A 26,488-nucleotide genomic window follows, 5' to 3' on the forward strand; every position below is an offset into this window, starting at 1 on the left:
AGGGGGTAGGGAGTAAACAGGAACTCTGTAGTTTCCACTCACTTTTGCTGTGAATCTAAAACTGCTCTAAAAAGTGAAGTCTATTTTTAAAAAAGGTATACTGACACTTTAGTTGGTTTTTAGTATCTGGTCTGAAGTTCTCCATTTAGGGACAGGATCAATATATACCTATCTCTGTAAAGAAATTATTATAATTAGATTGAATATGCAGTGTTTTCAAACTTCATTTTAAACATAAATTTTAAAAAGGGAAGTGATCTAAGTACAGTTGGAACATTTCTAAAACTGGTTCAGAGCTTTCTCTATACAAATTCTTACATTTTGGGAATGAGACGGTAAGACGCACACTGGTTAAATGAACTTTGTTTAAAAACAGAATAGAATTTGGGGCGCCTGTGTGGCTCAGTTGGTTGAGTGTCCAACTCCTGGTTTTGCCTCAGGTCCTGATCTCATGGGTCATGGGATCCAGTCCTGTGATGGGTTCCAAGCTCAGAGGGAGTCTGCTTGGATATTCTCTCTCTCTGCCCCTTTTCCCACTCATATGCTCTCTCTCTCTTTCAAACAAATAAATAAATCTTTAAAAAACAAAAAACAGGATAGAATTTGATAACTCAAAAAGATTCCTGGAAATACTTGGTCAAAGCCTCTCATCTTATAAATAAGGAAAATGAGGCTCAGAGAAGCCACATAATTCTTCCCAGGACCCCAAGGCTATTTAAGACAGAAGGACTAGAACTTTGGTATTCTAAAGTTTTGTGGTTGTTTTTCATTACACTACTATCACTCAAGAAAACAAAATTGTGTTGTATTTCTTAAAGTTCAGAGATGTAAATTTTTTCTTCTTCATCCATTTTAAGAGGATACGAATCCAATCAGTGTATTTTTTGGCTGATAAGCACTCACTCATGCTCTGCCCACTTACTCATTTATTCTGCCTCCTTGATTTTTCCCAGAGGTCATTTAAAAAGAAAACCATATTTTAGTAATTCTAAGAGCCAAAGAAAATGTTTTACCATGAAAGTGAATATAAAACCCACGTGTGGGTTATTACTAAAGCAAGGGCTATGCTCCCCATCCCACCATTGTTAGTCAGAATTTAGAATCCTGCTCGACCTCTAACAGAGGTAAAAATCTACCCTTGGTGGGAGCAGCTGTGACTCTGTGAAAGAAGCTACAAATAACATGCTGGGAAATTCAGCAGGCACTGTTATTATATCCTGTTTATACTGTCATTTTTCCTATCAGTAGGATATTATTTATACAGACCCCACCCATGAACTTCTTGTTTATCTTATTATAGAAATCCTCCAAATCTATAAAAAGAAGCCTCTGTATTTATTTCTGGAACAAGCACATGTGCTATAATTTTGCACCTCACTACATTTTTTTTATTTAGCATTTTCTTTTGTTATGCTTGTTCTCATTTTTATCTCAAGGTTGATTTATTTCATTATTTCACATATTAGAGTTGAACTTAACTTTTATTTATTTATTTGTTTGTTTGTTTGTTTGACAGAGATCACAAGTAGACAGAGAGGCAGGCAGAGAGAGGGGGGGTAAGTAGGCTCTCCGCTGAGCAGAGAGCCCAGTGCGGGGCTCGATCCCAGGACCCTGAGATCATGACCTGAGCCAAAGGCAGAGGCTTTATTTAACCCACTGAGTCACCCAGGTGCCTCTGTACTTAACTTTTTAAGACTCCATTATAGGACAAAGATTCTGGAACGCCACATCTTAAACTTTATTTTGGGGTAGATTTCATCAGGTAGACATTCCTCTAAGATACACTGGACTAATTTGTTTAAAGATAAAAAAGTGCCTATATACTGAGATCAGGTACCCATACGAGTTAGTCCTAAATGCTAAAAGGCTTCCTTACATAGGCTACCTATGCCAGGTATGCCAGTCATGAGAGCCAGGCTTTATACTGGTTCTCACCAACTCACTATTCTGTAACTGGATCTCTTTTCTAGAATGAAAAGCCCTGTCCCTGAGTCCCTGAGTCTAGTTTGACGGCTGGATGGGCCGGGTGAAAGCATAACACAATAATACATGAGAAATACATGAATTCACCAAGTTGATCAATGGGACAATGAAGCAATGAGGTTGTAAATCATCCCCACTCCCCTGCCTTACGTAAATAATTCAATTAAAGCAGATAAGAGAAAAAAATGGGATTCCTTAAGGGCAGAAACTCATGCTGCACTTTTGGAGCAAATAAATAATTATTTTTGGAGAGGGAACGTCACTGGACAAAGTCACTGGATAAATTTTCATATGCATAGCTTGTGTTAGCTTCACTAAAATTCCCTTTACCCTACAAGACAGCACTACAAGGTAGATAGGTAAATACGAAATCTTCAGAGAGCACGTATAATGCTAGACTCTTAGGATATATAAGAAAGATCACGGCAGGGGCGCCTGGGTGGCTCAGTGGGTTAAAGCCTCTGCCTTCGGCTCAGGTCATGATCCCAGGGTCCTGGGATTGAGCCCCACATCGGGCTCTCTGCTCAGCGGGGAGCCTGCTTCCTCCTCTCTCTCTGCCTGCCTCTCTGACTCCTTGTGATTTCTGTCTGTCAAATAAATAAATAAATCTAAAAAAAAAAAAAAAAAGGAAAGATCACGGCATTTAAAGAACTCTAAATGCATAACTGAAATGAGGTTTAGTATCTAAGCATGGTGAACTTAGTGTAACTGATTTTAGAAAAAAAGAGAAGTCTACAAGAGCCAAAGTGATCAGAGAAGTCAGAATGAGGATAATAACAGCTAATCTTCATAAACACAATTTTATAAGGCTAAGGTGAGAAGGGGAAAGGCACAAACAATTTGTAAGGATCCAAGCGAGGAGAATTCTGAAAATGGCAAGGACCTAAATTTAGCTAAGGAGAATAGTGAATAGAAGATGACAATAAAAAGGAGGCTGATGCCAGACTATAAGGAGTTTCATTTTTCAGACAATGGAGAACTATCAAAGATATATGACCAAGGGAAAATGCACCCAAGCCTTTCGAGCAGGAATGAAGAGGAGGAAGAATGAGTTGGACTGAGGTTGAAATGGGAAAAGAAGTTTTTAACAGCATCAAATCCTATGGTTACAGCAGCAAAAGAAAGGTCCATGTGATAAACAGATATTTTCAAAAACAGGAGATGGCATCATGATAACTCTTACTGAGTGGGACAATGTTAAAACTATGCCAGTCCATTGAAGTTAATGTCAGGAAAGCTTACCAATCTCCTAGAATAGTACTTCTCAAACCCAAATTACCTGGGGATCTGATTAAAATGTAAATTCTGATTCAGTACATGTAGAGTGGTACTCTGTATCTTTACATTTCTAACAAGCTCCAAATTAGCTCTTCCATGGACTACACTTTGAATAGCAAGATGCTGAAACATCTTTCATTCTCCCTTTCCAAAAAGGCAAGGCTACTATGTTTAATCCACTATTGTATAGCTAATCCTTTTAACTCCTAAGAAATTCCATTTAAAGGTACTTTATTATAATTTACATCAAAGTCAGGTGGGTTTCAAAAGCTACTATTTTAAAAGTCCAAGATGATTCAAGATTCAGAGTATTCAAGATGCTGAGAAATATTTCCACCTGGGGGAAAAAAAAAAATCAACTCTATAATACTGTTCTCTAACACTACAATTTTGGTCTTTTCTGTAGGCTGGCAAACTAGAAGATACTATTGCTTCTAATCTTGGAGGCAAAGTAAAAGTCCTAAAGACAACACTCCACCTTTCATAGTGCCCATCAGTGGATTTTGGTAAAACTCACTTAACTTGCCCTTATAGTCCCATTAGCATCTTCCTTAATCCTTGGAGATAAAGGTAAGAATTTATTTTAAATATTCTATTGAAAATTACAAAAATTAAATTCACACACCATCCCCCGTTTAAGATTTCTAAATGGAAGGATATGCCTTTTATTAAAATCTTTTACCATGAACAGAGGCATCATTTATAAAAATATATTACTAGTGTTAAATATTATACACACATACATGTATTAAGATTGGTTGACCTTAGATTCTTGGGATGAAATTTAAGACTCCTGAGGTCTCCAGTTTCATCTTTAACCATATTTATGGTCAATAACAACCTTTTAGGTAAATTAGCTTCAATATATATCGATGTCTAGAGAACAGAAATGATATCTTAAAACTGGAAGGTACTGTATGATCAGATCCAACTATTTCATTGTAGAAGTAAGAAACTGAGATGCAGAGGCTAAAAAGCCCAAAGTCACATAGCTGCTAATGGCATGTTAAAAAAGGGTGGGAGGAGGAAAAATATAATTTTCCTATCTATTAATGGACAACATACAACAATATCAACTACAAAACGTAGTTAAAAGAGTTTCTGGTTCCTCTCATGACTAGGGCATAGTTGATTTTATTAAATAAACCACTGATATCCAAGAAGGGAAGACTACATACCAACAAAGAAGACATGCTACCCCAGAATTTAAGAACTCCATAAAAAAACGCAATCTGAATAGAGAATGACACATATACACCACATACTGAAGATGGGTCTGTGGTGGGATGGGTAATGGGATGAGATATAAAGAACAAAGAGAAACCATGATAACTCTTATCTTCTCAGTAATGGTTTGAGGAAAGCTTTCACATAGAGAAAGGTGGTTTAAAAAAAAAACAACTTCCTTTACTCTCATGAATCATTTTTTAACTGGTAAAATCAGGAATTAGGAGGACCGTAAAGCTTTTAAAAATATGAAATGTAGATAGCAGTTGGATGTGCGCGTGTCATGAGCTTTGTCACAATTACAAGAAAACCACAGAACCCTTTTTTAGCCATAAAATGGGGAATTTTGTGCTTATCACAAATGCTATAAAATTTACTAGCACAAGTAAAAAAAAAAAAAATCACTGGAGAAGTTCCATGATACCAGAGACAATGGGTTTTAAATCACAGGCATACATTATTATGCCTAAGTTGACAGGTCTGCACTGCAATGCAGAAATGCAAGCAATATTCCAACATCTGCACCAGAAGGCAGAGACTAGACATGATTCCAGAATAAAGGGCTCTTCAGCTCTTACCTGTAACCTGTGCAACAACTGCTTGGGAAATCCTCCGATTGGCAAGAAAGGCTTTGATTTCCTCTTTTATCACACTGCTGTCCCTCCTAACAAAAACAGAAGACAAGACCAACAATGTATGTTGAAGGTAGAAATCCTCATCTTTGCTAAGAAAGGTGAAGCAGAGAGGTGGGGAGAACATAGAAAGAAAGGACACAAAAATAAAGGTAAACAGACCAAGCTTGTGTGAAAATACGAAATTAAAACAAACCAAGAAACACCAAATATTCAAGTCCTAAAACATCACACCATCAGACAGACGCATTAGTGAATGCCACAGGAGATATAAGTCTCATACCAGAGGATGGTTAATCGCATGCTGTGTATAATTCACATTAGGAACAAGGCTGCCATATGGTATATACTAAGTTTCATTACTGAGGAATGAATATACCTTACACAGACAGAAGCCCTAGAAAAATAAAACAACAACAACAACAACAAAAATCAGTTGTGAGTAGCTTGTGAGCTTGCGTGTTAACTACACAACTGCATAAATATCATGTTCAGTCATTTTAAAACCTTTGTTAAAGGAACAGAAATCATCATCATTCTTACAACTGCTAAAATATTAGCCATTTTAGGAAATTTAATTTGCCTTCTTTTTCCTGTTAAGCCAAAAAAAAAAATTAAGTGGGATGAGGTGAATATAGAATTTTTTAAATATAAAAAAGCTATTTATCCATTTCCTATTATATGTAATATCTAGAACACTTAAAATTATGTTATACTATGTCCTAGAGATTACATATTATGGACCTAACTTTTCCTCCACCAGAAAACAACAAATTCTCAAAAGACTAGACATTCACTAGAATAACAATGAGAGGCAATACTTCTATTTCCCCATCAGAATAATAAAGTAAAACTTATACTGAAACCCTTAAAGCCAACCAATTTCTCTTTGAATGCTTTATGTCCAAAAGGATTACATAAGTAAAGCACTGATTTTTCATCAAGCTCAAAAGCAACATAGAAGAGCAGTAATTTATAATCTCATATAGGGTCAGCAAACTATGGCTAAATCTGGTCTCCCATCTGTTTTTACACAACCTATGAGCTAAGAATGGTTTTCATAGATGAACACTTACAATCATTACTTGGTGACAGAGAACACTAACTTTGAACATGAATTAAGCAAAGTATCATGTCCTCCCCACCAAAAATTCCATTCTTCTCATTGGTAGACCTGTATTTGAAAAACTATTTCTAATTACTAATATTCTATATTGAATTTTGTCAACAAAAATTTGTGATCTTTTTGTTTTCTCTTAGCTGTAAGTATGTGCATTATATCCTCAATTTTGCCTCTTGGCCACAAAGTATAAAATGCTTACCATCTAGTCTTTTCCAGAAAAAGTTTGCTGACCTTTGATCTGAGATAAAGGGATCATGAAATCTTTACAAATCATTTTGTAAATGAACCACAAACTTCTATTAGAAGCTCAAGTCTCTTTAAAGATTATTTGAAGCAATGAAAGAAAAGATCCTGTTCAAAAAGAACCAGCTGTGATTTGACTTAAAGCAGGTATTTTAGCCCCTTGGTGAGAAAGGGGCCATACATTCTGTTGGTGGATTCCAAGTTCCCTTTCAGGAATTCTGAAAAAGGGAAGAGAACCAACAGTAGGGACAACTTTCAGTCTGAAGCTCTTATAGTGCATTCCTGATCTACTGGTTGGAAATCCTAGTCAAAAAGACTCCTAGGGAAAGAAAATAGTCTGGGGCCTAATCCAATATTTAAAATTTCTCATACTCATCTAGATTCTGATCTAGATACTAGCTAGATTCTTTCCAAAACTTTCATTTGTTTATATTTGAAGTTATTTCTTTGAAAAATATGATTTTCATTTTATTTAAAAATTGTGTATCGGAAAGAAAAAGGCACAAATAAATACACTTTAAAGTCAAATAAAATAAACTGCTCAGTAAAATACAGGTAGGTAGTATAGGCCAAATGGCTCGCAAATACCCACCAATAAGCAGCTGAGCAAGAGATAACTGCAGTGGTAGGACATTCATTTGCCTTATATAAATAAAACAACCAAATCATTTAGTTTCTGATATAATTTCAAAATTAATCTGAAAAATTTTAAATAAAGTACTGCATTGAAATATATAGAATATCCATCTAGGAAAGTGAAAAGTGAGTTTAAGAGAGAATAGCATGGAGGATATTAGGAGAAGGGAAAAATGAAGGAAGAGAAATCAGAGTGGGAGACTATGGAGACTATGGACTTGGGGAAACAAACAGAAGGTTTTAGAAGGGGGGATGGGTGTGCCCAGTGATGGGTATTAAGGAGGGCATGGATTGCATGGAGCACTGGGCGTCATACGTAAATAGTGAATCATGGAACACTGACATCAAAAACTAATGACGTACTATATGGTGACTAACATATACACACATACACAAAAGAGAATATTTATTAGGTTAAATTAAAAATGTGCTTTTTGTGGGGAAAATGATTAAATGATATTTTCTTGACTACTGATTTAAATTAGAATTTAAATCAATTTATTTTAAATTGAATTCACCTAGAGTAGACACTAAATCATAAAGAGAAGATAACACTCAATTATTCCAATAGGAAATATCCAGTTCGTGAATTAGTCACAGCCTTGCAGTACGATATTATCAAGGACTGCAGTAAGACAGAAGGAACTTCAAAAAGTCTGCAAAACAGCAGCAATTCACTTACCCTCTCATAGACTATATTTTTAGATTTACTTGGCAAGTTTGTAAGTACCCACAATGAGTTAAAAAAAAAATAGTAACAAAACCTCTTTTGTCAACTGTTTCACCAGAGAGAAGCTTTTTCAAATCTAAGAAAAACTCAAGACTTAAAAAATAAGGTTATGCTTGGGCAAGTCATTTAATATAGCTGGACCCTGGTTTCATCATCTAGTAAAATGAGAATACTGAAACCCTCATCACAAGACTCTTGAAATTTTTCTCCACACACTGAAATTAAATTTAAATGAAATATAGTATTAAATGTGTGTATATGTATATGTGTATAATATATGAAATAAAAAATTCTTCAATGTAAAAATTTTTGAAACTGTAAAAGCATTCAATAAACAATGATTATTATTTTATAAAACACCAGAAAGAATCTCAGGTAAAGAAGAAACAAATGATCTGCTGTAACTACCTATGACTGAAGTAAATATCTGCATGAGGTACTTTAAGGCACCATGGAAAGATTTCCATGAAGTCAATTTAGACACAAGCAGTAATGTGTCATCTAGTTATTTTCTTTTTTTTAAAAAAAGATTTTATTTATTTATTTGACACAGAGAGAGATCACAAGTAGGCAGAGAGGCAGGCAGAGAGAGAGAGGGGGGAGCAGCCTCCCTGCTGAGCAGAGAGCCAGATGTGGGGCTTGATCTTAGAACCCTGAGATCGTGACCTGAGCTGAAGGCAGCAGCTTAACCCACTGAACCACCTAGGTGCCCTGGTCTAGTTATTTTCACTAGGTACAGGTATCCCCTGTTTTCTAAAAGTTTGCATTATGCCACTCTCTGCTTTTATAAAAGACCTACATTAGTATGGTAACAGCATTTTTTTTTTTTTTTTTGTAAAAGTAAAAATCCCCTTCATTCCTTTCAGTTAGTGAAAACAGGTACTAATGGAGCTCTTTCCTAAAAGTGAAGTGGCATAACTCAAGCTTTCAGATAGTGGGGGGAAACTGCATTTTCAAAATAGTAATAGTATTCAACTTTCACTTGTGTCCAATTCTCTTGTGTATTTCAAAGATCTCCAATCTATAGGTTAAGTTGTTCTTTAAACTCTCAAATATCCCCCCTTATTTAGTCTTAACAAGCTGCCTCTCCTACTGTCCACATAGCAACTCTGTGAAATGACCAGTTTCTTGGTGTGAAAACTCATTCGTTTACTCCATATTTAATTTTCATATACTCTCCTACTGCTTGCTTTCTCCCTTTGTTTGAAAATTTTCATCCTCTTTAAAAAACGAATCCCTTTTTTTCACTTCTTTTTTTGAGAACTGATTTTTTCAAGTTTTTATTTTAATCACCCAGCACTCATCACAATTCACTTATAAAATTTCACATTCCTAAAAAAAAAAAAAAAATTCACATTCCTCATTTGTATTCCTCAAGTCTTAAGAAATTAGAGTGAAACACAAGTTGATTTTTCTTTGACTCCAAAGCTTACTTCCAAGATGTGCTACCAGTCTACTCGCATCAAACCACTTCAAATCTATGTCATCTCCTCCTACCACCTTTTCCAAATCACAGTCACACTGAATTCTTCTATCTGGGTGCTTTCCACATGAGAATAAATTCTTCCTTTCCACCCTCCACTACCATTAATTTTATAACTTGCTAAACTTTCCATTGTTATCTACAGACCTTTCTTAACATCCAAATGAATTAATCAGTAATGCCTCTTTGTAGAAATCACCCTTTAAGATACAATATAACTGTCATCTAGTCAGAGAAGTTCTCCCTGATCCTCACAGCTAAAAAAGATCTCTTTCTTCCAACAGCTAACTTTATCATTTCAATTATACTACGCACATGCTAATATGTTACATGCTATTCTATATTATAGTTATTCCTGATCTGGTCTTATCGCTCCTACTAGCCTGTGAAGTCTTTCAGCACAAAGACTGTGTCTTATTCATCAGGAGGTTTGCATATAATAGAGCTTAATTTGTTCAATGAATGAACAAATTTGAAATTGAAGATAAAAGGTTGTAAAATGGCAAACCTGATCTAGATAATTTATAAAATAGCTCTAAATTCTTAATCTCAAATATGTTTAAGCTTCCCAAATCAGAATGGAAAGTTATTTGTGCTAGCTCAAAATGGCAATCCTTCCATTTCTGTAACAAAGACTATTAAAGACTACATGTTTAAAAGTTGTATGCTTTAAGATCTTCCATATTCTCTCAGTTGATATATACTACACATTCTTTAGGACTCCTTAAAGTAGCCATCTATCTCAATGACTTCCAGAGATGGAGCAATACCTACAAGGACAGACTATATCACAGATGGGAAAATACAATTACATACAAATTCTTTAACTTTTGAATAAGAATCTCCTCCCTTTGATTTCTACAGGGAGATAAAGCATAATTAAAATTTTTTAAAGATAACTTTAAAAGGAAAGCTACTCTAATGTATACACAACATAGTAACTGAATTTAGGAAATAAATATCCTAAATCGCCTATTGTTAGGGATACAGTTGAGCACTTGGAATAAAGTCCTGCATCTTATATATAAAATACAAACACAGTCATAAAATTCAGTACATGGGTAGTTAAGAATAACAACTTAATATATGGCATTGTTTATGAATTCTTGATAAGTCTCATTTCAATTGTTATTTTATAATATATATATGAAAGAACAGATCTACACTATATTAACAAATGTATACATATATATACTGACATATAAATATATATGTTAATAGATGCAATTTAAAAATACTAGTATGTACATGGGTTTTTCATTCTAGCTTTTCACTTTACAGTCCTTCCTAAAATGTTATATAGTCAATAAATTGTTGAGAACTCTAGGTTGTTTTTTTTTTTACCCCAATCAATTAAAAAGTGGGAAAAGTAGCAGTTTCTTTCTTTCTGATTCTTTCTTACCAAGTTTATCAGGTATACAGTTAAAAGTTAATTTCTACAAAAAATTTCCTTTGTGTACCTTGAAATTTTTAGGTGTTAAGTTTATGAACTCAATGGGTTATGTGATTTGAAAAACACTTATGACTGAGTGTTACAGAGGTTGGGAAATGTAAGCATGCAAGATGTGAATTATATATGATTATCTAGAAAAGGAGGCAGGAAGGCATTTAGATACCCATTCTCGCCACTTAAGAGCCCACCAAATCTAATCCACTACAATTTCATAGTGTTGAGTGATTAGCAAGGGCAGTACAGCCCTATGTGGCACAGGATACTCAGAAAGATTCACTGCTCAAAAATTGCTCTAACATTCTACCAAATAAAAATTCATCTGGTTAGTAACTGATCTGAAGTGGCAAATATCATGGGGGTGGGTAGAGGGAGGGAGGAGCATCCCATTAAGTCATTCACAACTTCCACTTGTGTTACATCATCCACTGTTCTTAAAATCTTACTGAAATCTACAGACATGAAAAACTTATTTACAGAGGCAACAGATACCACAGACATGGTAATAAAGACATGGGTTAGAATTCAGGCTCTACCACTTTAAATTTTCTTGGGCTACTTATTCAAATTTAATGAATCTCAATTTCTCCACTGTACCTCATACACAGCATGGCTATAATGATTAAAGTGAGAACAACCATGCAATAAACCTCTCCCTTTGACCTAAGGATCATTATTACTTGCAAACTTGAGAAAAATAAGAGGTGGGCATAAAGGAGGAGTGCAGGTGTGGGTGAGGACACAATGGCAGAGAACTACAGAGAGCCAGAAGGTTCAATGAGACCCTTAGATGATTACAGAACCAAAGTAGCAGTTCATAGAAAGAAGCAAAGAATAGGGTAAAGATAAAAGTATTGCAACTATGCAATAAGTGGCAGTAAATTCAATGCAAAAACATACATATTTTTAATGATAAAACTTGAATGTGTGTTAATAGTGGGATTTAACTACAAATCCTAGTCACTGCTAAATAGGTTTTCTATTTTGAGAACACAGTTGTATTATAACAGTAAGCCAATGTAAGAGCGAACAGTTAAGTTTTTAGACCCTTGTAGTCAAGTTTTAGACCTTGGCCAATATTCAGAGCCTTTTGTTAACAAAAAAGTTTCCCCAAATTTTGTGGTAGTCTAATACACATTTGGGAATTAATTGTTATATTAAAAGCTTATTAAAACTGACCAATGACAGCAACAATATAAATTTTATTATTGATATCCTCTCTACTCAGGATAATTAAAAGCTAACCTTGTTATATTTCAATGACTTAAGTAACTTCTACTTGACGCAATGGTTCTCCCTCTCAATCATGACAATGATACACATGTTAAATTCATGTTAACTTTGGCCAGCTGTCTTAACAAGTGAAAATGAATTCAAAACCAAATTAATCTCTTACATTTTAAGTTTTAAATGTTTAAATAACAGGGTTCTATGGCTGCTCTATGAAACCATTCATTACAGGAATTACATTGGAATCTAGATGGAAGAGTCCATTTAGTTCACAATTCCATACAAGGCAGTGCTACCCTAAAAATAAATTCGGGACAGTTTACTTAAAAGAGTTTACCACTGTGGAACTAGAGAATAGATCTTCCATACGCAATATTAAGTCACCATTATACCGCCTTCAGTCTTAAAAGCCTTAGGAAGAACTATAACTCAACAATACAGGTTTTAACTTTATTTTAACAAATTTGTGTTACAACTTCTTTAGCTACCGTTACTAATCTATCTGCAGGCTTTCCTCCTACTACAGTAGTGATAGTCTATTGAAAACAATAGTTTTATGATGTCTATTCCTACAGACCTGTAAAAAATCCTTAATTCCAAACAAATTAAACATAAGCTACTTGTGTGGAACACAAATCTTCCCAAACCTGTACTGCATCCTAAAATAATATTCTTATTACCATAGTCTAGAGCTCATGCAACCTTTATAAAACTGAACATGCCTTGCCTTCTCTACCGTTTACTATTCCTTTAACTTTAAATAAAGTTCCTATATTTCAAAACGAAAGCTATCCTTTTAGATTTAGCTCAAATTCATCCATTCACTTAACATATTAAACCCTTACCATGTGCCAAGGACAATTCTAGATCCTGGAAACACAACATTCAAATAAAACACAAGCTTACTGGCCTCACAGTGTTCCAGGTCCAGTGTGAAGCCTCTCCTAATTACCTCTTTTGAAAGTGGACTTCTTTCCTCAGTGTTTAAAATAACAAAGGCTTACATTACCTTGTAATACATAATATATATACATACATATGTGTGTGTGTGTGTGTTTGTGTGTGTGTATGGCATATATTGAATTAGAACTCTGTGTATGTGTATATATATGTATATATATATGGTATCTATTAAATTAGAACTTTAGCTTCTTAGGGATAGAAACCATGTTTATTTTTCTTCCAAAGAACACAACTTCTTATATAATAGGTGTTCATAATTACTTTATTGTGGTATGTTAGAGTGAAAAACTGTACACATTCTGTATCATGGTAAAATCATCTTTTCTCTCAAAACTCTAAGGACTGGAATGTGTTAGCAATTCAGGAAATTCAGATGTTAGCAATTAGTACTATAAAGAGAAGGTTAACTTCTGCTTTGATAAACAGAATGGAGAAGGCTTATCAGGCAGCAAAGAGAAAGGGCTATGGTAGAGAAGACAAAATTTGAATTAAAATCATAAAACTTGAAAATATTTTCTTTCACCTCCAGCAGGAGGAAGAGGAAATCATAGTTCTTACGGGTAAGTAGCTGAAATACAGTATATTACTCAAAACCAATCTAAGAACACACACATTTTGGGGACTCTAAGTAAGCAAAAGAACTAACCTCATTAATTCCTCCACTTTATCATCTACATCTAGGTCCTCTTCTGAGGCTTCAAAACTGTATGACCTCTGACCCATGCTGTTTGCATGGTATCGAGTGGGTGACATCTTCCCATTGGATGTGGATAACCGCTCGTTATTCTCCCTCCCATTTTGATTGGTAGTGCAAGGCTGTGGGGAGGTATCATAACTGTTGCTAGGAGATGGGGACATTCCAGAATGCTGGGTCTGTGTGGAAGCTGTAGCTGTGGAGGAAGATGCTGGAACATTGTTGGTACTATTCCCATAAGAACTTCCTCCATAGCTGGACCTTCTTCCAAACTTGTCACTATGCTCTTGATCAAGACGGTCCAAAGTTTCCAAGGCATGGAGAATTTCATGCTTAGTCATTCCAGTACGCCGAAGGCGTTGAAGCAGATCTATCTGCTCTATGGTAAATCTGGGTTCATCTGTATAGTGAGACATGGTTTCCAGCAAACTAAAAAAACAAAACAAAACAAAACCTTTTATTTACAGCATGTATCAAAGAGAGAATTATAGAGAATGCTCAGGAGAAGATGCAAAATATTTCTACATCAATTTCTTTACTGAAAATGATTAACACGTTATTAATTAATTAGTAATTATAATAACAGTTATTATCACTCCATGCTAAAATGTTTTTGTCATGGCAAACTGATATAGTTACTGAGTTTATTAGCAGACGGACATTAGGTGTAACATAAAACCCAATTTCTTTTTTTTTTTTATATTTTATTTATTTATTTGACGAGAGAGAGAGTGCGTGATCACAAGTGGGCAGAGAGGCAGGCAGAGAGGTGGAAGCAGGCTCCCTGCTGAGCACAGAGCCTGACGCGGGGCTCGATCCCACGACCCTGAGATCATGACCTGAGCCAAAGGCAGAGGCTTAACCCACTGAGCCACCCAGATGCCCCAAAACCCAATTGCATATGGCATAAAATTTATACTTTCCTCAATTTGGTAAATATCTGAACCAAAATTTCAGCTATGGCAATAATCCCAAAACAGCAGATTAGATACATACACTTTTAATCCTAGCCTAATTATGATTATCATAGGTGGCTTTTCCATCTCAAATTCATTACAGTAGAGTACCATTAATGAAAAATTGTTGCAAAAGCAGTTTATATTATCTTGTTTTACTAAATATCAGCAAAACTAACCTAAGAAGTCTGTTATCTTCATTTACTATAAACAAATGACTTCGTAAGGTAAGCCCAGGCAAATACTAATAACCAGCAAAAATATTTAAATGGAAAAGAAGGTACATAAAAAAACTTACTAAGTACCATTTCATCCACCACTTAGCAATTTCATTTAGTATCTCATCTCTGTAATGCATTCTCTCTTAATAGCTATCCTGAGAAATGGATCTTTCATGGTTGTAGCCAAACTATTCATTTTTCTTGGGAAATTCCTTCTATATCATGTTTCCTTTAACACAAGAAACTAGCATGCCAGAAAATGTCAGCGTTATAACAATTTTAAGTAAATTATCAAATTTAAAAATTCTCACTATTTGAATTCCTTTCTTATAAAACCTGACTTTCCTAATTTAAGATTTTTTTAAAAGATTTTTATTTTTATAGTTCAAGTGCCAAAAGGATGCATGGCATACAGTAAGTTCTTAATAAATGTTTCCTAATGGAAGGAATTTTCTCATCCTTTACATGTAAACATCAGTTCTGGGTCAGTTCCCCACAGCTGTTCAAAGTCTGTTTCTTCAACCCTCTATACTAAAAATTTACTGACCATTCACTTCTAGGCAGGCATTAGGCAAGAGTTTCATAGAATGTAATTTTATCTGATCCTCACAACTCCTTATGGCAGACTTTTAAAACACATATTAGTTGACTGATCATTGAGGAAACGAAGTCTGAGTGGTTCTGTACCTTGCAAAAAATCTGATTTAGAGTAGAAAAAAGATTTAAACCTAGATCTTACTGACTACAAAAGCATATATTATTCTGTTTTCCAACATATAGCAGGACTTACTGGAATCTATGATTTGGGATATAGGCTATTGAACTCTTTTAAGTCTCCAGTTAAAACCACTTGGATAAAATCACTCTACTGATGGACTTGAGGTCCTAGAAATAGGTTTTTTAAATTTAAATCTTTGCTCCATCTGGAATTTATATTTACTTAATGAGTGTGAAAGGATTCGGGCTTTAAATTTTTCCAAAAATTGCATAGGTGGCTTTACTGAGTAATACATCTCTTCTCCTCTAATCTGAAATACAACCTTTTTCATATACAGAATTTTCACACAAATCTCTATCTACCTTTGGATTGTCTATTCTACTCCACTGATTGTGTTGCCTTTCAAATCCTTCTAAAAATGAGCAGGCAAAAATTTAGAATTTTTATGTGAAATCTCCACTTGTAGAGACAGGCTAATTAAAAATAAAAACAAACACATTTTGCGGGCCACAAATAACATGTTGCAAGCCATTTGTGGTCATAGGTCACATCTTCTCCTTTCTTCCAATACTCACTGTGACAGGCTATCCATGATACAAGTCCTATTTTCATGATTTTTACATTCTTTCTTGATTGCCTGGGTTTTTTTCCTCCAACATTTTATAATGAAAAACATTAAACATACACAAAAACTAAAAGAAATTTGCAGTCAACAGTCACATACTATATTTTACTGTTAACATTTTACTTGCTTTATAACGTTAACTACCCCTTCCCTTATGTATCCATACCTATATTCATCTTATTTTTATGCATTTTAAAATCAGGTGCAGACATCTGTATACTCCCTCCTAAACACTTCCACATGCATTTTATTAACTAGAACTCAGTATTTGTAGGTTTTTTCTTTTGAGGTGAAATTTACATAAAAGAAAATACACAAATCTTATGTTTACCATTCTATGAGTTTTGAGAAGTACATGCTGTAAAAAAGAAATATATAACTTGTGAAAATGCCTATGAAGATACAGAATATTACTACCATCCCAAGAAGTGTCCTGTTCCCATTTAATCCTTGGCCCCTTCTCTCACAAGGAACCCTGCTCAGATTTTTCCCACCGCAGATTAGTTTTCCCTGTTCTAAAAATTTATATAAAGGGAATTTCTATGTACTCTTTTCACTCAGGATAAAGTTTTTGAGATTCACGTCCGATGTAGTGTGTATCTGTAGTTTGTTCCATTTTATTACTACTTCATTATAGGAATATACTACATGTTTGTTTATTCCTCCTATTTTAGACACATGGACTGTTTCCAGTCATTAGCTATTCTAAATGTTTTGACTATGGGGCACGAGGATGGCTCAGTCAGTTAAACATCCAACTCTTGGTTTTGGCTCAGGTCATGATCTCATGGGTTGTGGGGTTAAGTCCCATGTCAGTCTCCCAGTTCAACGAGGAATCTGCTTGAAGATTCTCTCCCTCTGCCCCTCTCTCAGCACATGAACTCGTACTCTAACTCAAACTAATAAATAAATCTTTAAATTCTTTGCCTATTATAATTATACTTTACTACTTGTTAGCTTAATATATCTCCCTCCCTAATATGTCATCTAGTTGGGGGAGAAGAGAAAACTGCAACCAGAGTAACTCATTTATTTTTTTCTCCTGACCCATTTCAAAAGAACAATACACCTGGCTTAACATAAATGATCTATTATTAAAATGCTATGCAGTGCTGGTAATGTTCCATGTTCTATGTTAGTTATATTACACTGGTATATTCATTGTGAACATCCACCAAGCACTGACTACTGATTTGTGCGTTTTTTAGGAGGTATCTTAGGCTTAAATAAAGTTTGTTGTAAAAGCTATGTGAACATTTTCCAAGGGGCTTATAAGAGACACTTAATATTTTAGTTTCTGTTACAATCTTGAGCCATTTGTCTGCTCTGTCAGTGCTTAGTAATATACTAAATCCAAATCCTAGGAACTTCTCTTTAAAAGCAGATGCTAAATGACAAAAACAAATGGAAACATATTACATGCTCATGGATTGTGAGAACCAACACTGTTAAAATGTCCTTACTGCCCAAAGCAATCTACAGATTTAATGCAATAACTAATAAAACACTAACAGCATTTTTCACAAAACTAGAGCAAATAATCCTAAAATTTGTGTGGAACCACAAAAGACTCAAATAGCCAAAACAATCTTGAAAAACAAGAACCAAACTGGAAGTATTATACTTGATCTTAGCCAAAAGGCCGAGAAGCGATGAAACTGGAAGTATTATAACCCCAGACTTCAAGATACACTACAAATCACCAGTAATCAAAACAGTACAGTCCTGGCACAGAAATAAATACAGAGATCAATAGAGCAGAATAGAAAGCCCAGAAATAAACCCATGATTACGTGGTTAATTAATCTTTGACAAAGAAGACAAGAATATGCAATAGGAAAAAAAATCACTTCAACAAAGGGTGTTGGGAAAAATGAACAACTTTACATGCAAAAGAGTGAAACTGGACCACTTTCTTATACCATACACAAAAGTAAACTCAAAATGGATTAAGGACCTAAATGTGAGACCTGAAACCATAAAAGTCGTGGAAGAGAGCACAGACAGTAGTGTCTCTGACATTGGCCATAACAACATCTTTCTGGATGTATCTCCTAAGTTAGAGGAAACAAAAGCAAAAATAAACAATTGGGACAACATCAAAATAAAAAGCTTCTGCACAGCAAAAGAAACAAAACTAAAAGATAACTTACTAAATAGGAGAAGAGATTTGCAAATGATATACCCCATAAAGGGTCAGTATCCAAAATATATAAATAATTTACACAACTTAATAACAAAACCCCCAAATAATCCAATTTAAACATGGGCAGAGGACTTGAACATACATTTTTCTAAAGAAGACATACAGATGGCCAACAGACACATGAAAAGATGTTCCACATCACTCATCACCATGGAAATGCAAATCAAAACTATAATGAGATGTCACTTCACACCTATAAGAATGGCTAACATCAAAAATACAAGAAACAAGAAGTATTGGTGAGGATGTGGAGAAAAAGGAATCTGTGTGCACCACTGGTGAGAATGCAAACTGGTGCAGCCACAGTGGAAAATAGTATGGAGGCTCCTCAAAAAATTAAAAATAAAACTACCCTATAATTCAGTAATTCCACTACTGGGTATTTACCCAAAGAAAATGAAAACACTAATTCCAAAAGATAGATGTAGCCCTATGTTTACTGCAGCATTATTTACAATAGTCAAATTATGGAAGCAGCCCAAGCGTCCACTGTTAGATGAGTAGATAGAGAAGATGTGGTATGTGTGTGTGTGTATATATATATATATATAGAGAGAGAGAGAGAGAGAGAGAAAGAGGAATATTAGTGATAAAAATAATGAAATCTCAGGGCGCCTGGGTGGCTCAGTGGGTTAAGACCGCTGCCTTCGGCTCGGGTCGTGATCCTGGGGTCCTGGGATCGAGCCCCGCGTCAGGCTCTCTGCTCAGCGGGGAGCCTGTTTCCCTTCCTCTCTCTCTCTGCCTGCCTCTCTGCCAACTTGTGATCTCTGTCTGTCAAATAAATAAATAAAAATCTTAAAAAAAAAAAAAAAGAAATCTTGCCATTTGCAACCACATCGACAGAACTAGAGTATAACGCTAAGTGAAAAAAGTCAGAGAAAGAAAAATACCATAATTTCACTCATGTGGAATTTAAGGAACAAAACAAATGCACAAAGAACAAAAGAGACAAACAGAAAAACAGACTCAACTATAGAGAATAAACTGCCAGAGGGGAGGTGGGTGAGGGATGGGTGAAATAGGTGAAGGGGATTAAGAGCACACAGCATGATGAACACTAAGTAGCATATAGAATTGGTGAATCACTATATTATATATATGAAACTAATACAACACTGTATGTTAACTATACTGGAATTGATATTAGAAATTAAAAAACAGGGGTACCTGGGTGGCTCAGTCACTTAAGTGTCTAGCTTTGCCTCACGTCATGATCCCAGGGTTCCGGGATCAAGCCCCACACTGGGCTCCCTGCTCAGGGGTTAGTCTGCTTGTCCCCTTCCCCTCTCTCCCTCTGCCCCTCCCCCTGCTTGTGACACACACACTCTCTCAAATAAATTTTTAAAATCTTTTAAAAAAATTAAAAAATAAATAAATGTAACTGCCCAATCCCTTTAGTAATTGAAATAATTTACCCCTGAATTTACTGACTTATTAAGTTGAGGTTTCTAAACATTATTCTTTGCCCTTGTGAATAAAGTAGATCTGTCCTTTGCTAACTTCAGTCTTAATGCTTTCAAAATACTTCATAAACTGACCTTAGTTTAAATGAGACTTCATAAACTGTTTTTATCATATGGACAAAAAAAAATCAAAGCTGATTTTTTTCTTATTTATTTCCCTCTCCAATTATATCAGAGCAGGTAGTACCTGTATATAATTCCTTAAGCCTTTTTCCGTATGGAGCAGCACTCTGATAGCATAAAACTAAAATAAACTTTATATGAATTTAACCTGATATTGAAAAGTACCATCCTAAGCTTGTATTATAACTATCAAAACTAATGATTCCACAGTATCTGGAACAAGTTAGTATTTTATGTCATTTCAGATTCACCTTGGGAAACACTTTTATTTCAAAAGTCCTAAAAGGAGATAACAGAACATATGTATGATTTTTTCTGCCTAGAGTGTCTCACTGTTTCCAACTCTATGTTCTTGGTATTGCCACTAGTAATACCCCACCTCCTGGCCAAAAGGATGGGTAGACAAGGAAGCTAAGCCTTGCCCTCCTTAAAATATTTAGGTTAGATCAGGAGGAAAATGGATAGTCACTATAACCGTGCTCAGTTGCAGAAAGTTATTAGTCTGACAGGTTCCTCACCATGTGAAAGAAGTGACTTTTTAGGAGAATAAAGCAGACATGGTAGGAAATGCAGAACAAAGGAGAAAGCAAAAACAATCAAACAAAGGAGAAAGCTCTGCAGTGTTCATACTCTGTTCTAATAATTCCTGAGTCCGTGCCACATCTCTGTCCTTCTTGCTATGTAAGAGCATAAATTTCCCCTTATGCTACACTTGTTTAAACTGGATGTTTGTGCCTTGCACCAAGAGAGGTCCCTAGTACAAAGATATATCTAATGTAAAAAGATCTACAATTGCTAAGTTGGAATGTATGATCACTACAGAGTAGAATGATAATGGCATAATGACCAGGATCAAATCATGCATATGATGTTGAATGTACTATATTTCACTGAGAAAATATCAAGATTAGAAGTTTTCTTGGATATCAAGAATAGTATCTCTATGTGCATTAACATAAACAAAGGTACAACCTCTCATTTCTACACTTTGTTTTTCATAACTTACCTAGTTTAAGCATGTAATCCTGAAATTATGGCAGTAAATGACATACAAAGGTCATCTAAGTCCATGATACCAGCAATTCTTTTATAACAGAAAAAGATAACATGTAAAAACTGAATTAATTTTCTTATATAGCACAAGAACTGTTCACAGGATAAAGAACATCTTTCACTTTAAATCACTAATCTGAATGCAGACTCAGGCCAACAATAATTGAAAATGATGTGAGAAGAATTTTGACACTGCAATAACACAGCCAATGTTTAAAGCATAAAAGAACAATTAAATTCAGGAATTATGGCTCAGTTCATAAACTGATATTCCAAAAGACCATACTATCAGACCATAATAGTAAACCTATTTTATAATCAATTTTATCCCTACTTGGATTTGTACCTAAACCCTTCTTAGATCGGCATCTGGTCCAGAACACTTACTTAAACTAAATTTTACAAACATATAGAGCAAAGAAGGTTAAAGCATTTACATATAATTAATCTTTAAATTACCTGTGCAAAAATGACATTACTACCTTACTTGTAAAACATTAATAGTTACAAAGATCTTATTAAAATAACTGTGTTTAGCATTTTCTTCAGCTTGATTCTCTTTGCTATCTTTTTATCTAGAATGACTAGGCAAAATACGACCTACTCATAAGTTAGTTTTGTTTCACATACTTGGTATTTACTGCATAATGATTTAACGCATTCTAGAGTTAATCATAATATTCATCAACTAAAGATGTACTCGGGCTCTTCTTACTATTTATGGCACATTAACCTCTTTCACAATTATTATTACCAACAAAGGAGTGGGAGTCTTAAAGCTTAAAAATGATAAGAAGTGAGAATAAGTAAGAAATGAAGATTTACTGGGGACTGAGCTCAACAGTATGATTAAGATGATTCTGTAATTCAAACCAATAGGAGAACTGACTAAAACAAAAGAATAGAGGTTATGACTACAAACGACAATATAAGATGTTCTTTTCATAATAAAAAGACTTTGAGAAAAATGAGATTATATTCCAATGTGCCAATCACACTTTATAACAGTTATTTTTAAATTAACACTGATGAAGACTGAAATTTTCTTCTTGTAGCCACCTTACACATGTTCAAGGAAAAAAAAATCCAAGTCAAAATATGCAAGTTTATACAGGGAAATATAAAGTAGGTGTGCAATCAGAAAACTGGACACCATTTTGAGAAAAAGTCATTCATTCAACTAACATTTACTGAATATACCCTATGTGTCAGACCATGTACTTGGAAAAAAAGGGTGTAACAAGGCCAGACAAAAACTCCTGGCCTCATGACGCTTATTTTCTAATGGCTATTAAAAACAGCCACTAGCAAGTGCATCATTAAAAAAAAAAAAAAAAAAAAAAGGGAAACTAAGGCCCAAAGCATGCAGTGCCTTGCCATTTCCCAAGGATATAGCTATTTAGGCCCAAAGCATGCAGTGCCTTGCCATTTCCCAAGGATATAGCTATTTAGTAGAAACTCCGGCTACAGTTCACATTACCTGGGGCTAATTTCAGAGACTTTCTGATATATGATAGTCAGTGAGAGAGGAAAAAAAAAAAATTTTTTTTTTGAAAGAGAAAAAGACTTTAATGAAAAACCCAGATAATAAAGAAAATCTATGTTAATGTCTACTTACTGGATTATAGAACTGTCAAACAAAATGGAAGAAATTTAATCGAAACATAGCACCAAATTTTAGAAAATACTTATGCTAAAGGCACTCTGCATTAGACTCTAAAGATGCACTTAATGAGCTAATAGATACTTTATCTTCTCTAATATCTGAAATTCCTGGAATACTTTTATTCAGGGGCCTATTTAATACGAAATAGTGGTTACAGTTCATATCCTAGCACAAAAAACTCTCAACATAATACCACCATCTCCATTTGTATTTTTTGCCTGACTCCAAAGAAAGGCTACCAATGACATTAGCTAATAGGCTTAACTACATTATTATATCCAGGAGGTAAAGGAAAATGGCCAAGGTGCTTAGGAGTTTGCACACAAAGGCAGGGTTAGGGTAACATGCTTCTAATATTCTGCCTGTCACAAGGAATCTAACAGTAGCTAGCCATCTATTCTATAAGCTTCTTTTTTCTTTTTTTTTTCTTTTTTTTTCTTTCTTTCTTTTTTTTTTTTTAGAAGCTTCTTTTTTTTTTAAAGATTTTATTTCACTCAGCATAATCTCTTCCAGTCCCGTCCATGTTGCTACAAAACTTGAGTATTCATCCTTTCTTTTTTTTTTTTTTTTTTTTTTTTTTTACAGCTTTATAAACTATGCTGAGTGAAATAAGTCAAGCAGAGAGAGTCAATTATCATATGGTTTCACTTATTTGTGGAGCATAACAAATAGCATGGAGGACAAGGGGAGATGGAGAGGAGAAAGGAGTTGAGGGAAATTGGAAGGGGAGGTGAACCATGAGAGACTATGGACTCTGAAAAACGATCTGAGAATTTTGAAGGGGTGGGGGGTGGGAGGTTGGGGGCACCAGGTGGTGGGTATTGTAGAGGGCATGGATTGCATGGAGCACTGGGTGTGGTGCAAAAATAATGAATACTGTTATGCTGAAAAAATAAAAAATTTAAAAAAAAAAGATTTTATTTATTCCATATGAGAAAGAAAGAGAGTGAGCATGAGCAGAGATAGGAGGATGGGCAAGCAGAGGGAGAAGCAGACTCCCCACTGAGCGGAGAGCCTGACTCGGGCTCAATTGGGCTCATCCCAGGATCCTGGGATCATGACCTCAGCTGAAAGCAGATGCTTAACCATCGGAGCCACCCAGGTGCCCCTATGTTGTAAGTTTCTAACCTATTAATAAGTTTGACATAATTAGTAGTTTTATGTTAGAACTGAATGTCAGACATCAAAGTTGAAAATAAATGGTAAAAGAGAAAGTTCATAGATTTGAAAATTTATTCCTTTCCACTATGATTATGAAAAAATTCTTTCAACTCTACGAATCCCTGCTGTCATTTTTTGGATTGTAATCATAATGATTTCTTCACTGTATTAAAAACAATTGGGAAGATAAAAATTAAGAAATGGACGAGATACTTACACCACTGGAAAGGAACTGAGCATACTTTACATGAGGTGAATCAATATCCTTCCTAGAGATGATCAGCGTTATTAACCATTCTGTAGAATAAAGACAGAAAAATTCAGAAATACTCATTAATCAAATGTTGATTAAAAATTTTAACTATATAACTAAAAGATATTAACAGTCAACATCAGCTAACCATGTTTTTAAAATTACCTTGTACTTTTAAGATGAAATCTTGGCTTGAAGCAAAATTTAAAAAATAAAAAAATATTGATAGCTTTCACAATTATTCACTTGGAAAAAGTAATAAAATCACACTGCTGATTAAAAAAAATTGATAGCTTTCACAATTATTCACTTGGAAAAAGTAATAAAATCACACTCCTGGTATTTAATGTTATCAGACATCACCCAGGGAAAAAGATATAAATGTGTGATGGAATATATATATTACTGAGACATTTGAGAAAACTGTTTGATAATAGTTAACAGTGCACTTATGCAGCACCCTATAAGCAAAAAAACCCATCACAAAATGATTACAGCTAAAAGTCTTAATTGTGGGGTAAATGCTGGGGTCTAGTTCCAAGTATAATAGTACTTAATATCTTGAGTAACTTAATTTCTCTAAGTCCTAATTTCTGCATCTATAAAATAGGGATGATCAATAACTACTTCAAAGAGCTACAAGAAGTTAAAACTTTTTTTTTTTAATGGTGATGAAAGCACTTCACAGGCTATCAAGAAGCAGGGACTATTATTACCAATTTAAAAGGGAGATTAGTGTCCATGTTACTTTAGATTACTGAGCACAGTGTAAGTTAATAATAGAGTGAGTCCAGTACTTCTGTCTTCTGATTAGTATTCTACTGCTTTATTCACCATTCAGACCCTATGACCCCTTTCAATTCAGATATAGATTTTAACAAAAAAATGAAATCTACTACTCACAGCTTAGGAGCTGAAGATCATGTATTACTTACTGAACTTATTAGCAGTTTCAAACCATAATCTATAGAAGCAACAATTTCCATTAATTCAAAGTTAAGATTATAAATTACACAAAAATTAAAAATGTTGATGTCAAAACTCTCACATTAAAATACACATTCAGCACTGAATTATATTAAGCAAGACCAAAGTATCTAACAGTGACTAATGATATATGCGAAATGTACAGGGTAAAGTTAGAAACCTTTCACATTTGCATATCCTAAATTGTAGCTTTAATGAAGTTCCTGTTGTAGTTAATTTTCTTGCTGACTTAAGAAATACCTGTCCTTAAAAAAGGTAGATATAGGGTGGGAGGTTGGGGGCACCAGGTGGTGGGTATTGTAGAGGGCACGGATTGCATGGAGCACTGGGTGTGGTGCAAAAATAATGAATACTGTTATGCTGAAAAAATAAAAAATTAATTAAAAAAAAGGTAGATATAAAGTACAAGGAAAATCTACTGAAAGTGTTGCTGATTCCCAAAATATCAAAACTAAACCACAAAACTGATTACTGGCCAACATAAATTTCTCATTCTTGCTCAAATTCAGTTAAAACATATAAATATCTCCTTGCCCTGATATAGGCACAAACTCATAATAACAGTAAGATATGGTCCCAGTAGTGTAGGAGCATATTAAACTATAGAAGAAGGTCAAATAAAAATTATACACACATACCTCTATAATAAAATGCATAATGTGATAAGGCTGAAAATACAAGGTTTATGAGAGTAACAATTTAGAGATTAATTTAGGCTAGAGAGAACTGGGAAGACTTGTTAAAGTGAGATCTCAGCTGTTATCTGAAGATCAGAAATAAGACTTCCACCAAACCAAGGTGTGAAGGAAGGTGAGAATCAGTGGAAGAAGATTCCAGGGAGAAGGAACAGTTAAAGGAGACGATGAGGTATGTTTAGGGATTAAGTAGACCTATGTGGCCAGCCTTTTACATATATGCATGAGAAATACATGGGCTAGAAAGGGAAGACTTCTACAATATGTGGAAGACTGATAAATGCTTCATAGTAATCCTGACCTTTATTCTGCAAATGTGACGACTATGGTACAACTGAAATCAGACAATCTAGGAAGTAAATTACCAAAACCTTCATTTCACAGGTGAGGAAATTGAGATTAAGTCACTGATACAGACTGGTGTAACTGCAAGTCACTGAGTTTATGTTATTTACATTATGGATATAAACAGACTTAAATATTCAACAGAACTAAAATATTCTAAGGACAGAAGAGCAAGCAAGTAAGGTGGTGCTATGAATTCTCACTTGTGGTGAGCGCAGCGTAACATTTAGAGATGCTGAATCACTACGTTGTACAACTAAAACTAATGAATATTGTGTGTCAACTATATTTAAAAAAAAAAACAAAAACCTAAAAAAATAAAAGAAATCTGAACTTAAAAAAAA

General features: G+C 34.6%; 1 protein-coding gene across 14 annotated transcripts in view; it reads right to left on the reverse strand.

The window, feature by feature from the left end:
* The window catches only part of HMBOX1 (homeobox containing 1), a 195,982-nt gene that overhangs the window by 95,338 nt on the left and 74,156 nt on the right, over positions 1–26,488 (reverse strand). For all 14 annotated transcript variants that reach the window (XM_047717488.1, XM_047717487.1, XM_047717481.1 and 11 more), the window contains exons 2-4: positions 24,082–24,161; positions 13,625–14,101; positions 5,067–5,152 (exon numbers count right to left, since the gene is read on the reverse strand). In XM_047717488.1, the coding sequence (XP_047573444.1) occupies positions 5,067–5,152; positions 13,625–14,101; positions 24,082–24,104 (586 nt within the window). In that variant the 5' untranslated portion in view covers positions 24,105–24,161. The remainder of the gene's footprint in view (positions 1–5,066; positions 5,153–13,624; positions 14,102–24,081; positions 24,162–26,488) is intronic.

This window comes from Lutra lutra, chromosome 2, assembly GCF_902655055.1.
Source record: "Lutra lutra chromosome 2, mLutLut1.2, whole genome shotgun sequence".
Classification (NCBI taxonomy): domain Eukaryota; kingdom Metazoa; phylum Chordata; class Mammalia; order Carnivora; family Mustelidae; genus Lutra; species Lutra lutra.